Source organism: Acanthaster planci, linkage group LG01 (assembly GCF_054643075.1).
Source record: "Acanthaster planci isolate LZ-2023a linkage group LG01, COTS_SCS, whole genome shotgun sequence".
NCBI lineage: Eukaryota > Metazoa > Echinodermata > Asteroidea > Valvatida > Acanthasteridae > Acanthaster > Acanthaster planci.
The window spans coordinates 19,917,323-19,931,949 of record NC_141777.1 but is presented as its reverse complement, the minus strand read 5'-3'; the positions used below and the strand labels follow the sequence as shown (position 1 = coordinate 19,931,949).

Below are 14,627 nucleotides of genomic sequence, written 5' to 3'. Positions count from 1 at the left end.
TGTTTCGTTTAAATTGGTCTCGGTTATGTATTTTGACAATAAAAAAACAATTTGACAATAAAAATTATAAAGTTGGCGATATAAGTGTGGCAGGTAAGTTGCATCATTCACGATGAAGTTATTTATAGCTCTGTTTAGACAGGACTTGACTGGGGCATGTGATTTTTGCACGTGATCGTGATCAGCCCAGCGCCAGTACCAATGCGTGCGAGGTCGAGGACACACTAATAAAACCACCCCATCTGACAGTGTCAATAGACGTGCACGTACATGTAGCTGATGAGACGTCGTTGCTGCAGTGCTACTGCTAGTGGACCGTCACCTCGTGATCCAGGAGGGAAAAATCTTAAGGCCTGCAATCAGAAGAGGACGTGTAACTGCCTATAATTTTTAAAGATGTAAGTGAGTAACTTTAAAGTCATCACCAACTGTCCCGCTGTATGTAAGCTTAAACCTGGCCCACAGTTGACGGGCAAAACTCATGTCCCTACCATCGATCATGACCATGCCTAGTCCAGCCTACTTCCTAGTGTCAAAGTTATGATACTTGATACATGATGTAGTCATCGTGTCCTACGTACATGTACTGTATGGGCATAATCATATCCCTCCACTTTTTGAGGTGGGGGATGGGCTATTTAATCAGGTAGTCAGAAAAGATGGTCGTCATGGTCATGTATGCATACATGTCTCATAAATACCGGTACACTTGATAAGGCCTATTCTATCAATTCGTCTGTGGTTCGATTTTCAACTTCCCATGTCATGTCTCTTCAACGTGAATGTGTTGTTGGTGGAATGGTACATGTGAAAGTATAACTAGGTATATGTGATATGCATATGACGAACATCGTCCTTCGTGACCTCCTTTTCTGACTACTAATTGAATCATCCAACCCCCACTTTTTTGTGGTGAACAAAAAATTAAGGTAGTTTAGTATGGGTCCAGAAGTTTCGGCAAGTTTCTATCTTGTACCAGTTAGGTGCATTGGAAACAGGAACCAGACCAGTCTACATGAATGGATCTCAGACTGTATTTCCCTGTAAAAAAATCCTCCAAGGGTATGAATCTACCCAAATAGAAAAGAAAAACATGTAAGCCTATAGAAATTAAACATACGATCTGATTTTTAAAATGGAGGGATGTGAAAAAGGAAAGAAAAAAGGGGAAAAAAATTTCTGTCTTCGGTGGACTCAACCCTAGCAAGTCTGGATTGTACAGCGATGTGCGTACTGCTTGAGCCATTGCAATGCAATGTTTGATTTAGGAAATTGAACCTTATATTGAGTAATAATGATAATTGGGCAATGCAGTAACTATAGAATTTCGAAAGTCTCGTTACAGTTACCTTAACAGTAGCCATTTTGAAAAATTAAACCGAATTGTGAAGAATTTTTCGGTCTTCCCAGACTTGGGCCAAAGAGTAAAATGTAGACCTACTCAATATCACTCCAAAAGGGAATACAGTAAAAAAGACATAAATGTGCCATTCTGATCTGAGATTCTGCACGAATGTAATACATATTACAGATGTATCACAAACATTGCCCTATGTATATTGTGATATAGTGCCACTCCTAAAAATCCCTATCCCCCAGTATCCGGCACAAATTTATTACCAATCGGTAAGGGGCAAGTTGGCCATGGGGCAAGTTGGCCAGGGGACGAGTTGGCCTGACACCTTAAAATAGGCCTAGCTGTAACCTTTGTCGGCATGCAGCATGATACAGTTATGAATGTAAGTACAATGTAATGATTTGGTGCTGTTGGTAAGATTGTTTCATGAGGTGATCGGTTGAATGTTCTATTCAAAGGGGTGAGGCTTGAAGGCCATTAGGCCAAGTGGATTGGAACATTGCAATCTATTACAGAATGGAATTATTATTTTTTTACTAATATGATACAGTGTATGGCCCCTGTCACCTGATTCATGTGTCACAAGCCATACTAGGATACCGTATTGGTGAAGGAAACAGGTGCAGTCATTGTCCCTTTGTCCTTCCACATGTCCTTTCTAACATTATGTAACATTACCCGGATGCGGTATCATTTGGCGTAACAATCACGTGGCCTCCATTCTTACGCCACAATTGGTTTGGGCATGTTCTTTACAAGGCCATTCCAGACTAGAGGTCTTATGCATTGTATTTCCATACACAGTGTCTGTCATACACGTCCATGATTCACATGGCCAGTTTTTGTAGTTTTAGTATTATATTTCTGAAATGGTAGGATATTTAAATGTAGCATGGGCCGTTCAATTATTGTGACAGTTACCACATTTCCAGATCAAAATAAATATTTCTCACTTTAAACCTTCCCGGAATTATCCTGTCCTTGCTGTTGTTTAACTTTTTTTTTTTACTTGAGCTATTTGTAATTGTAGAAAGTTTTGTTTGTTTATTTTCCTCTATAATGGCTCAGAGAATTTGTTTGTGCACCATATGCAAGCAGAGTTGCAGTCTGTAATATTGTGGTATCGAGAGATGGTTCCTATGGAGGCCTACAAAAATAAATTATAAATAAAGACATAAGGAATGAGTATTGCAAAGCTGTGTGATAAATGTGCCAGTTGTAATTGACTGTTTTACAGACTTCTGCTTAAAGATGCCCTTCACCAAGACAATGAGATAGGAATACATGTAATTGCACTGCGTGACCTTACCCTGATTAATCCAGCAAGGAATAACTTTAAATCCTAACTGAGAAGTAACTTGGGGATTAATCTTATAACTTAATTCGTATTTGTACATGCACACGGAACAAATATCTGCAGGTATTGCAGATTTCATTCTCTTGACGGCACAGTTGGATGCCTGAAAAAATACTTTAAAATGTCTGATTTCTTAGGTCTAGTTCCCCAGGAATTATGGCCATCTCATCAGGCTTGAATTATTTCATAATTAATGTCAGAAATTCTAAATTCCCTTGAAAATTTGGTCAAGTTGTATTAGAAATATAAAAAATTTGAAAGCTGATGTTTGTGTAATTATTCGCTACTACGTGAAATTGCCCAAAGGATAAAAGTACAATTGATACAAGTCTATTATTGTGGAGACTGGGGTGCATTTTAAGCATGAAAGCAGTTTTTCAGCACAGAATTCCTTATTTCAACACCTTTGGCCATTCTGGCAACCCAGTAATGAATATCCGTGGGATCCATTGGCAGAAATATTTGTTCAAAAGATAGACGGTAGGTGTTGACAGACATAGTGGAGGAAATTTACAAAGTACAGAAAACTTGCATTTTTTATTAAAATGTACCGAAATTTCTAACATTTTTCATTCTGTTTTTAATAAAACTAAGCTTAAGACACTAAGTTGTTGATTGTTAGCCTTTGCCAGATTCGCCGATTGAGGGGTCATTGGCAGCGCACAAATTCCCAATGCCGTGATAAAAGAATTACCATAGTAATATGGAAACTGAGTATATGTACATGTACTGGAAGAAAGGGAGGAAAGTTTGTTCAAAATTGTCCTTACACAAAAATCTGTAGTTAAAAGAACCCTTTCAGACTGTTACTCAAAGTAAGAGTGACTGAGAAAATAGACAATCCTTTTAGGATCATAATGTTATAGGACTTATAGTGTCAGACAAATTAAAAGAGAGAGAACTTAAAGAAGTTCAGCAACTGAAATTTGTAACAAATTGATCTTTCCTGTGTACAGTACCTGTACATTCTCTGACATAATTTTAAAAATGCAGTGCCTACATAAGAAAAAGGAGTCTTCAGAGCTGATGTGCTGAAAGCAAAAAAGCGAGCAAAAACATCAGAGGTGACCTAGCAGTATTGAAGTTCCGTAAGAGGCCTTCCAAAATGATTTCACATTGTCCCTTTCAAGTGCTCTGGAAACCCCTGCCAAAGCAAAGTTTGGCCGAAGTGTGAAAGTAAGCAAAATTGGGAAATGTGAACTGCACCATACATGTAACTTGTCAACTTTAGTATTTCTGGAGATTTGTTTGAATGAGGCCCTCAGGAGACCTCAGTGTATCCATTTTTTTGTTCTGTGTGCTTGATGATGGGGTGAGTTGTTTTTTTATGTGCCCAGTATCTGGAAGGAAGGTTTTTGTTTCGTTTTTTAGAAAGACAGGAAGATTGACAAGAAACCCAAATGAGGAACATACAGGTCTTGTTGCTTGTGCTGGCTGTCTCTGTTTGCTACTCTGCTGCTGCACCAAGTGCGAGGGATGATAAAAGCGTCCACTGGGCATTGCTGGTAGCTGGCTCTAGTGGTTGGGGCAACTACAGACATCAGGTACACATAGCTTAGGGCACAAGCACACAGTACATGTACATTGGGCGAGTAGTCACATTTTTAATAAGGTTCTCGTAATGGTTACAGATATTTTCTGTATCACTTGAACACCCCCAAAACTTGTCCAGTTTTGTGTTTGACGAGTGTTTGTTTTCCTTTCCAATTGAAAGAGTGGATGGAAAAACAAATTGGTCTCTTGGCATGATTTGACTGAAGTAAACTCTGTTTATTTAAGAGGTGCAAATCCTACTTTCAGGAGGCCAAAATGTCATTTCAAAAGTGTATCTTTGTGCGAGAGTGTCCATTAAATCCTCTCCGTGTTGTGTTTCACTTTCAAAAATGTATGGCTTTGAAATCAGACGAGCTGGCTAGATGCATTGCATGTAAACTGGTTGGATCTCACATATTTTTTCTGTGCTGGTTACTGTTTATCCAACAGGCTGATGTTTGCCATGCCTACCAGGTCCTGCATAACCATGGCATTCCAGATGAGAACATTGTGGTCATGATGTACGATGACATTGCCCGCAATGAAAAGTAAGTTGTGTGCAAACCATTGTAGTTGATATTTAATGGTATCACTGTTCAGACTGTTTAAACGTGGACGTGTTTGCCATCATAGAGATGTCCGAATTTGCTAGTCATAAACTGAACAGTTGATGACCCTGATAAGAGCGAATTGTCCTGCATGTCAAAGTTTGTATCTGATACTTCAGGTAGCCAATAGTTCAGTGCTGTACTTTCTAGTAAGATTTTTCTGTTCTGTTTTTGTAGCAATCCTCATAAGGGTGTAATCATCAACAGACCCAAGGGACCAAATGTGTACACCGGGGTGCCTAAGGACTACACTGGAGAAGTATGGAGTATTTCATGTACCATCAAGTTGGAAGTCACAAAAAGTCTATCTTAACTACATTTTTATGACTCTGGCAGAGCATAATATGCCCAATCTGCGTGGTCAATTCAGCTGTCCTGTACTTCCTAAGTTACTAAAGCAGTCCTGAGTAAAACGTCATGCTAAGTTCTGAACTGATAGGTACCGTACACTAAATCTCATATTGAAAGTTTTCACTGATGCACACCTGCAATGTATGCTATGGGGTAAATTTAGTTTTAACAAAATGGTTTACATTGTTTTCTTGGGGTGACTGTAGCAAGTGACTCCCAAGAACTTTCTGGCAATTCTCCAAGGGGAAAAGGCAGCAATGCAAGGCATTGGCAGTGGCAAGGTCATCGCCAGGTAAGTGGATGAAAAAAACAAGGACATCTGTCACCCCATCAACCGGTGTGGGTGTGAAGCGCAAAGCTGTTAATGGTGTGAATGGAAAATTGGGGGCTCAAGATGCTCTGCTTTGTGATCCGAGGCAGTTTCTGACCACGTTACCCAGTTTTTTGAGGATTTTTTTACATCATTTTCAAGTTAGGAGGCACATCATTTGCTATTATGAACTGTAATATTAAAATTTAAGTGTACAATTTTTATCTTACTACAAAAAAGTGTGCATGGAGGTTGGGAAACATTCCCCCTCCCTGTCCGCAACTGATCAAGTCCATGTTGAAGAAACTACATATATGCACAGTTTGACAGGTGGGAGAAAACCCTGAATAAATCCACAGAATGGGGTAGGGGCTGAAAACTCAGCTGACATACTGACCCGGGTGGGATTTGAACCCCGGTCATAAGGTGAAACTGAAGGTGAGGAAAGTACCAGCGTGCCAAGCTGACTTGCTTGCACTGCCTATATTCTGATAACGCACCAAGTGCCCACATGTGTATCTGTGACTTTGTACATTTTTATATGAAATTGCTTGCACAAAAAAGGAGTGTCTCATCATATTGAATGGTTTGAATGTTCCATTCGGAACGCCTTGTTTTCGTTCCAGAACAGGCAACCTTCCACAGGGAATATAGCATTCCCATTGGAAAGCTACCTCAGAATGGTCTATGCACAAAGTTCTATGGAACACTAGTGTTCCCGTGGGAAAGGTCCAATAGAGCTTGAATGTTCCCAATGTTTGAGACACTCCGTAACCAGCGTCATAACTATATGCGTGCAAATCGTGCATAAAAAGGATACCATTAATTGGATGCCATTAAAACGTAGCACCCACTCATGCTCAGACAAGGAGCCCATGAGTGGTAACACTACTGCATCAAGTTTTTTTGCACTCAGTGTTTTTTTCCTTGTTTGAATTTTAGAGAATAGCATATTTGTATTGTGTTTTTTTTTGTAAACAATATTGATTCTTTCATTTGCAGTGGACCAAATGATAATGTCTTTGTCTTCTTCTCTGATCACGGAGCCACAGACCTGATCGCATTCCCTTCGTCCACGGTGAGCATACTCAGCCAAATCAAGCAGGGGAAATAAAAGTCACCAAAGAAACAACTTCCAGGAAAAACATTAGATAGGAGAGAGGATAGGTTACTGATATGGTTAGTGCACTGGACAAGTCCCTAGTTTGTGTGGTCTTGTGACATATACAACTCATAAGTTGCTACTGATGCAGCTCAACTAAAGTTATTATGCACACGCATGCTTGTAATGTATACCTCTGTGGTGAGCTGCTTCAGATGATGGGGAATCTTCCTCTCACAAGCAGAAAGGATGTTGCCTACTTCCATTCCAGAAGGTTGGCAGCCAGTAGTGTCGTCATTCAGGTTACTTTCGTGATGTCTAAGATGCATAACGTGTGATGCTAGACGATGCATAAACCCCAGTCTGTATATACAGACAAGGCTTACAGGTTAATGCATTGAGCGCGCTTTGACTCAGTCAGCCGTGTGAATCAGTATTCATGGTGTTTAACTCTGTTGCAGAATTTGGCCACTGTATCTTGCCTTTTTGGATTGCCAAAATTTCGGCCAGAAATAATGCTGTATGTAATTCAAATGTCTTTTGTGAAACAGGCTGTGTAGATTTCCAGCTTGTGCATGATTTTATAGCCTTCAACAATTGAACCAGTATCATATTTCATTTTGACAAATATTTTAATGTTGCATAATAACTTCTGATTGATGGTGAATTTGACATTGAGTTTTCTGGTGATTTTAGCTCTCCGAAAAGGAATTGCAAGGTGCTTTGGAGAAGATGGCAGCTGCAAAGAAGTTCAAAAAGGTATTTGATATTTGAGTGTAATGTTGTGCAAAACCAACCCGAAACCGAAACCTGCCCGACACAAAACCGACTTTGGATCGAGTCAGATCGGTTTTGCACTTGTGGTTTTTGGTCAGGCCAGGCCGGTTAAGCCATATTGTAAGAAAACCAAAATAAACCAACAATAACCGAAAAACTGAAACGGGAAGTTCACGTGATGAAATTACTTTTTAGAGCTTCAGATTACATAGCCAATTCATAGGTTATTAGCGGCAGTGACGCAGCATATCAAAATAAAAAAGTGAACATGAACAGTAATACTGTTCTGAGTAGATCAGAAACATGGTCACGCACAGCTGCACACAGACTTCAAGCCAGTTCAGCCAACTATGCATTTTTCACACCAAGATTTTACTTTCGGGAAAAATGAGGCAGATAAAACAGACAAAGTTACATACGGGAATGTAGTAACTGATTCTGCATACTGCGTATAAATTTTGTTCCATGCAATTGAAAAGAGGATCACAAATATTGTTCAACCAAAACTCTGAATACACGAAACGTGAAAATACGTTGCTGTCCAAACTTTTTCGAAAGGGTTATTTCAAAACATGGCGATCTCTTAATATTTCTTGGTACCCGCAATACTCTTGCACGCATACGATGAAATATCATGAAATGCGCAGTTGGAATACCAAATATTGTGCATGGTTTGCAGACAAGCAGGAACTTTATATTATTATTGTTCAGGCACAAAACGGATACAATTTGTTTGAAATAAAGGATGATTAGCCCAAACCAGATGTTTGGATTTTTTTTGGATTCGGTTACGTTTTGTTGTTTCAGGTCGGTTTTTCCCTGATTTCTTGTTAGTTCGGGTCGGTTTGGAGAGCTCAGATTGGTTTCAGTTCGGATTTGGTTTTAACCCTAACAGTCCTCAGTCCTCCAACAGGCGAAGGACTGAGGACTGTTAGGGTTAATACGTCTTTAATGTTTCGGGTCGGTTTGGCCTGTACATCATTATTTAAAGGTTCAATGCTCATAATGTGGCAATAGGCATCAAAATTCAGTTACTGCTGCAATTTGCTTGCTGAATGCAGTGACCCAATATCTGCAAATCAAAACAGAGGGTCTGACAATTCGATCCTACCAGAATCTTCCTCAAAAGCAAAATGATTATTCACTGGCAGATGTGGTTTGCAGTCACTTATTCTGTAAATAAGAAATAAATCCCTGTCAAAAATATTTTGTGGTATGTAAGATGTCACACAGCCATAGAAACATTACTGATATGCCATTTAGGTGATGGAAATCAAGAGTACAGGCTTGTCAGTGAGCATGAGATGAATAAACAGGTGTTGAGGAACATTTAATATGCAATTTCCTGTGTGCATGGCATTAGAATTTACAAATTCTATTTTCTTAACACTGGTATCTTGGCACACGTGCATTACTGGAGCCTTGTCGCAAAGAGCAGAGGGTAAGTAATCTTTTTTTGAAGGACACCACATTTCCCTTTTTTCTTCCACGTTCAGTTGGTGTTCTACCTGGAGGCCTGCGAGTCAGGGTCGATGTTTGACAGCTACAAGATTGATAACATCTACACGACCACTGCCTCAAGTCCGGACGAGTCGTCGTATGCTTGCTACTTTGACCAAGATCTGGAAACATACCTCGGAGATGTGTACAGCGTGAAGTGGATGGAGAACTCTGATAAAGTATGTCAGTAGACACCCTTTGTACGGACTAGGGTTGTACATGTTTATGCGTACACAGTAGAGAAATAAAAAATGCACAATAAAGCTCCTTGACTGTCACTCTTCATTTTTGATGACAAAACCTGCAAATTTCTTTAAAAGCCTTTCTTCTGAGTGGGACAAATTTTGTGTAGACTTTCAAAAGTAATGAGAATCTTTTTGGTATTAATATAGCTCTTTCAGTATTTTCTAAAACTGGTCATTTCTCTGTCCCCCCTGGCCCGCTTTGCTTATGATTGCAAATTCAAGAGGGCATTAAAAACATGCAATTGATATTCAGCTCAATTTTTTGTGCGTACAATGTCTAATTATTATTGTTCATTGGAAGTTAAAAGAAGATGGGAGTTTTCAATTCCTAGAAAATACTTTCAACGGATGCATGAGGTCACTTTTTTGATGTTGTCATACGACAAAGTTCTTGTCGAAAAAGCATTAAACTGAACTAAAAAATTCACCCACCAACTACTTTTGTCTAAAAAAGCTGTTTAGCATTGAAGCCAAGTACGTGTATAAAGTGGAACTTATATGAGGTAACTCCAGAAAGGTGTCTTGGTTCCATTTATGTTATACCATGCCAGTGGGTTCCTGGAATCACAAATAGATCACGTGAATGATTACAGTCTTAACAGTTACAAAAGCTAAATTGTGGTGCGTGCAGTGTGCACTTGGGAGATTCATTATGTGGTCCGCTTTCATTTTTGTAGGCCGACTTCAGCATAGAAACTCTCTTGCAGCAGTTCAAAATTGTGAAGACAGAGACCAACACCAGCCACGTCCACAAATACGGGGATATGTCGTTCGATAAGGACCATCTTGGGGAGTACCAAGGGAAAGGCCCAAAGATTGAACTGGACAAGAGTGCAAAGCTAACACCGGTGCCAGTAAGTATGGATTTACACGTGCATTTAACAAATTCAGTGTCTGTTATCTGTACTTTAACTTGTGCTCTGTCCTTGCCTGGCTCAACAGTGTCATCCCACACCAACTGTAATGTTAATTTTCCAATCCTATCCAATTTGAGTTAAAGATTATTGTGGCTGTCCCCCATTTCCACACATATATTGTTCCTTGCTCCACAGCTGGATGCTGTGCCAAGCCCAGAGGTTCCCATGGCGATCTTGCATCGCCGTTTAATGGCTGCTCGGGATCCACGGAAACGCAGCGAGATACTGAAAGAGATCACTACCCTTGGACAGGTCAGAACCAAGACAACTTCCTCGTTTTGCCCCAGGCACAGAATTGCTTTTGTTGGTCGAAAATCCCTACTCGTTGAAATGAAATGGTACTGTGGTGACTTTTTATACTTGAGACATGGCATATGCACAGATTTGCTATTCTAGCACCTCGCCCACAGATTCTGTATTTTGAATGGCTGAGAGCTTGTCCCATGGCATTCACTGTTTCTGCTATCTTGCTGTGCATGGCCCAAAGGACTATACCCATAGCAACCAAAGCACTGTGGATGTACGTAACAGCCAATGAATGGTACACATACAACGACTGGTATTGTATGTAAATGGATACAGACCTGCTAACATGCCGTACTCCTTCCAGAGGTCAGGCATTACCACACAATAGATTAAAAATTGAAATGAACTGAAGGCTCATTAAATACCTTTTAATATATTGTGTGGTAATGCCTGACCTCAGGAAGGAGTACGGTTAAGTTGGCAGGCCTGTACGTATTGTGTGCACGTTGCGTGCATTCCAAAGTGCTAAGGGTCAGAACTCGGTTCAAACATTTTCTGAAGAGGTAGTATGGAAAAGTGCTTATAAATTTCCAACACATTTCTTGTATCAGGAGACGAACATTTTAATTGTACATGTATTTGGATCAAAGTAATCATTGCTTAAATCAAGCGTGATCTGTGGGAGAGGTGTTACAAAACAAATATTGACTGCTGCATCTCATATTGGAGTAAACTAGCCACCCTCAGTGATCATGGAGCATTCCATTTTCCTCTCCGGCTTCGTTTTGGGATCACCTCCAAAGGCTAGTTTTACTATACCACTTGAAGCAGGAAATCCTGACTACTCACACATTGTGTGATGCTTTGAATATTCACCCTCCACAGTCCCAACAAGCAATGGTGTCGGTTCTGCAAGCCACTGTCAAGACCGTCCTGAACGACAGTGGAGACCGGTTTGATCAGGTCATGACCCGGCATGGTGTCCAGGTCACTAACTGGGACTGCTACAAGACTGCCGTCGACCACTTCTCGGAGAAGTGCTTCCCCTTCAAAAAGGTCAGTTTTAATGAACTCAGGGTTCCTTCCTAAGAGCTTTGTAAATTTCAAGAGCGCTTACACTCCGTGCAGAAGTGCAGCCTGCTGGGTGTATCCATGGTGTGCACAAACCTGTGGGCTGTATTCACAAAATGGTCATTTTGGATCGTGCCCCCTGAATCCTCTAAATTTATTGATCACTCAGAAATGTGAAGGAGCCTGACTATTTTGCCACTGTATTTAGTTGGATAAACATGTAGCTTTGTGATGAGATCTTATTCTGTGTGGAGTCTTTTTAAAACTGGGTTTGATCTTGTCCAGGTTGGTTAGCTGGACAAACTGTGACATTGCTTTATCCTGTTTGCCATGGATTAGTGTGTCGTTGCTGTTGGACATCACTTCAAGCTAATTCACCTCAGATCGTGTTTGTTTTTGGAACAAACAATGCTTTCAGGGAACTTTATGCCTTAAAAGATAGAGGTCACTTGCTTTAAAAAGTACATGTAATTGCATAAAGCGTTAGTGGCTGTGTACTGAAAGGCACTGGACATGTTTGCAGTTGAAAATCCAGTCTGCACAACTTACATAACACAGGCACCTGTACTGTGCACAAAGGCACATAAACATGAATAGGACTCTGTTCTTAAACGTTTCGTGATGGCTCAAATATGACAGGATCTTAGCCAACATTAAGGGTGTCCATGTCGTCATGTAAGTTTGGTACGTTGTTCAGAAGGACAAGTGTTGTTATTGAGTATCTCACACGATGCATTACCACCCCTACAGCATGACTATGCTCTGTCGCTGATGTACATCTTGGCCAACCTGTGCGAGGAACAAGTGCCAACACAGTTGTAAGTGGAGACACTTTTTATGTGAAAATCCTGTTATGTAAATATCCATAGACAATTTCATCAGATACTCTCCACAAATTTAGGTCCCTGTTGAGTAAAGTTTCAAATTTGTAATCCTGGAGTAAATTTCATGTGCCCAGGTCATTCTGTCTCTCGGACTTTCTTCAGATGCTTTTTTCAAAACATGATTGAAATGCAAATCCATATCTTTGGCTGTCATTCTGTTTCTTTAATGAAACTGTGACAGTCTGCTACTGGGGCCTTTAATTATATGTTTTTGTTTTAATTAACGATTGCACATCATAAGCTGTATGGCATAGTCCCCACCGTGGTTACCCCTGACACAAACCTAATGAGCACACGCTTGCAGACAGTTTTAAAGACACTGCAGTTTCATGTTTAAAAGTGGAGCAGGATGTTTCAAGCACATGTGGAGACCATTTCTTTTCTTGGTACCTTGTAAAGTCACAATTTTGACCCCAACCTCACAATATGAGTCTCAAGTTGCCAAAACCACTTTGGAGTTATAGGCCTTTGAAAGAATCTTGCGCAGTGTAAATCACCAGGAACCCTCAACATTTTTACCCATGTAACGGTCATTTTCAGCGGATGCCAAACTGAGTGACTCGTCAAAAGAAAGAGCTCAGTTTGCTCTTCCTAATGCAAATTGATACCGAATTACTTTTTAAAAAAATGACCCCGAGACTCATTTTGTCCGCTCCGGTCACAACTGGCAGGCTCATGGTTCATATACAGTTTACATGTACACATGCAGTCACCTGCTGGTTTTGGACGTTACAATGTGTAGTCTAAATGCATTATGATTTGCAGTTTTGGCTGTTCACATTCAAGCAGTTGGAGACTCGCTAAGTTGTCCAACATTCTGAATGATGATACCTGGTCTGTTCTGATTATTGAGATTATTGAAATGATACTCTCTTTGTCTTTCTTTCCATAGGATCACCACTGCCCTGGATATGCAGTGCAAGTAAGAGCTCAGACCAGCAAGCCTGTGTTTGTGCCAGAGCCATTGATTTGACTTCGTGTACTCGCCCAAGGGATAATGAAGGCTAATCGAGAGATGGAAGATCTTAAGCTAAGATCAAGTACTGAAATAATCATTTTTTTTTTTACATTTTGTAATTTTGCTGTGACTAAAATGTTATTCAATGCCTCATATTATTTGGGGGTGTGATAAGGAAATTCCAATGAATGTATGAATGTGTTGAATGTGTAGAATTCAAGGTAGAAGTATTTTAAATGCTCGTGTATTCCGCTTTCCTGTGTGTAAACACATTCTTCAGTTTTGTACCAGGGCTCTTATGCATCATCCAATACTTGGTATTCTGCAGTTATATCCGAGTTGCTTAGTTTTCATGTTGTGGTTGGTTTGTTTGCACAATGTATTGTGGCCAAAGGGTCTATAGATTGCACAATGTATTTTGGTGAAAGGTTTATGGTAATCTTTAATGTTTCCCACTATGTAGAGTTTATATGGATTTTATTTTTGTAGTTTCGTATATTCTGCTACTCATGCACACGTACTAGTATAAAAAAAAAACAAAATAGAATTCTGCCATTTTTAAGTCAAAGTAGCTTTCTGCAATTCCAGAGTTGCTTTTTTTCAAAGTAATTTCCAACTTCCTGACTCCGAGTATCTCTCTCCCCGGTGGTGTAGCAAAACACGACTCTGTGCTCAGGTATGTAAATTGTGTGAGCCAGCAAGATTGTAGCCCTCTTTATACAGAACCTGTGTAGTTTTCCTAGGCAGACCAATATGTAGAAGCTGTCTCAACACAGTCATGTTCATTTCTTGATTCACTCCAAAATTCAGGGAAACTGTCAAGAGGTATATATTTCTTTACAAAATAAACTAACTGGCTTTGCAAGCATTCCATGTTTGTGTTTTTGTCTTAGCAAAAATGTTTGCACTGCTGATAATGGACAGGAAAAAAGTAGCAGACCAGTGTGGTTATTATTGTGATTTCTGTTTGCCTCAAAAAGAAATCCACCTTGAAAAAACAAAAGCTTTCTCTTTGAGCAGCTTTGATAGAGATCTTACGGCAAATCCCACTGAGCCTGTGAATGACCAGGAGGTCTCTCCGTAGTAATAAAAATAGTTCAAATTTCCAAACCCAACCGGCCTTTCCAGCTCTGCATGAAAAGTAACACAGAAGCCAGTGTCCAAATGCTTCTCAGTAACAAATGGTGTGCAGAATCTTGGCTGGACGTGGCATATACTTTGGCAGGGCTCAGGGTAACAACACAATTTATCAGACACACTGTTATTACTACAGTACCATGCATGAAGTTCCATTACTTTAAGATAAAAAGAACAGCAAAGATTTAAATATCTTGTTTGCCAGAAACTTTCCTTGAGCAAGTGTATAGAATTATTGGCGGTCACTGATGTCCATGGCTTGGTTTCCGAGCTG

The 14,627-nt window shown here is 40.0% G+C and overlaps 1 protein-coding gene across 1 annotated transcript; it reads left to right on the top strand.

The window, feature by feature from the left end:
* Positions 1-207: 207 nt before the first annotated feature.
* LOC110982893 (legumain-like) lies at positions 208-13,828 on the top strand. Its single transcript, XM_022241660.2, has 13 exons — positions 208-398; positions 4,086-4,258; positions 4,698-4,795; positions 5,033-5,114; positions 5,413-5,498; positions 6,519-6,594; positions 7,315-7,377; positions 8,892-9,074; positions 9,818-9,994; positions 10,193-10,309; positions 11,189-11,359; positions 12,125-12,192; positions 13,151-13,828. Exons 2-13 carry the CDS (start codon positions 4,115-4,117, stop codon positions 13,182-13,184), a joined length of 1,299 nt encoding a protein of 432 aa, XP_022097352.2. The 5' UTR covers positions 208-398; positions 4,086-4,114; the 3' UTR covers positions 13,185-13,828.
* The last annotated feature ends 799 nt before the right edge of the window (positions 13,829-14,627 follow it).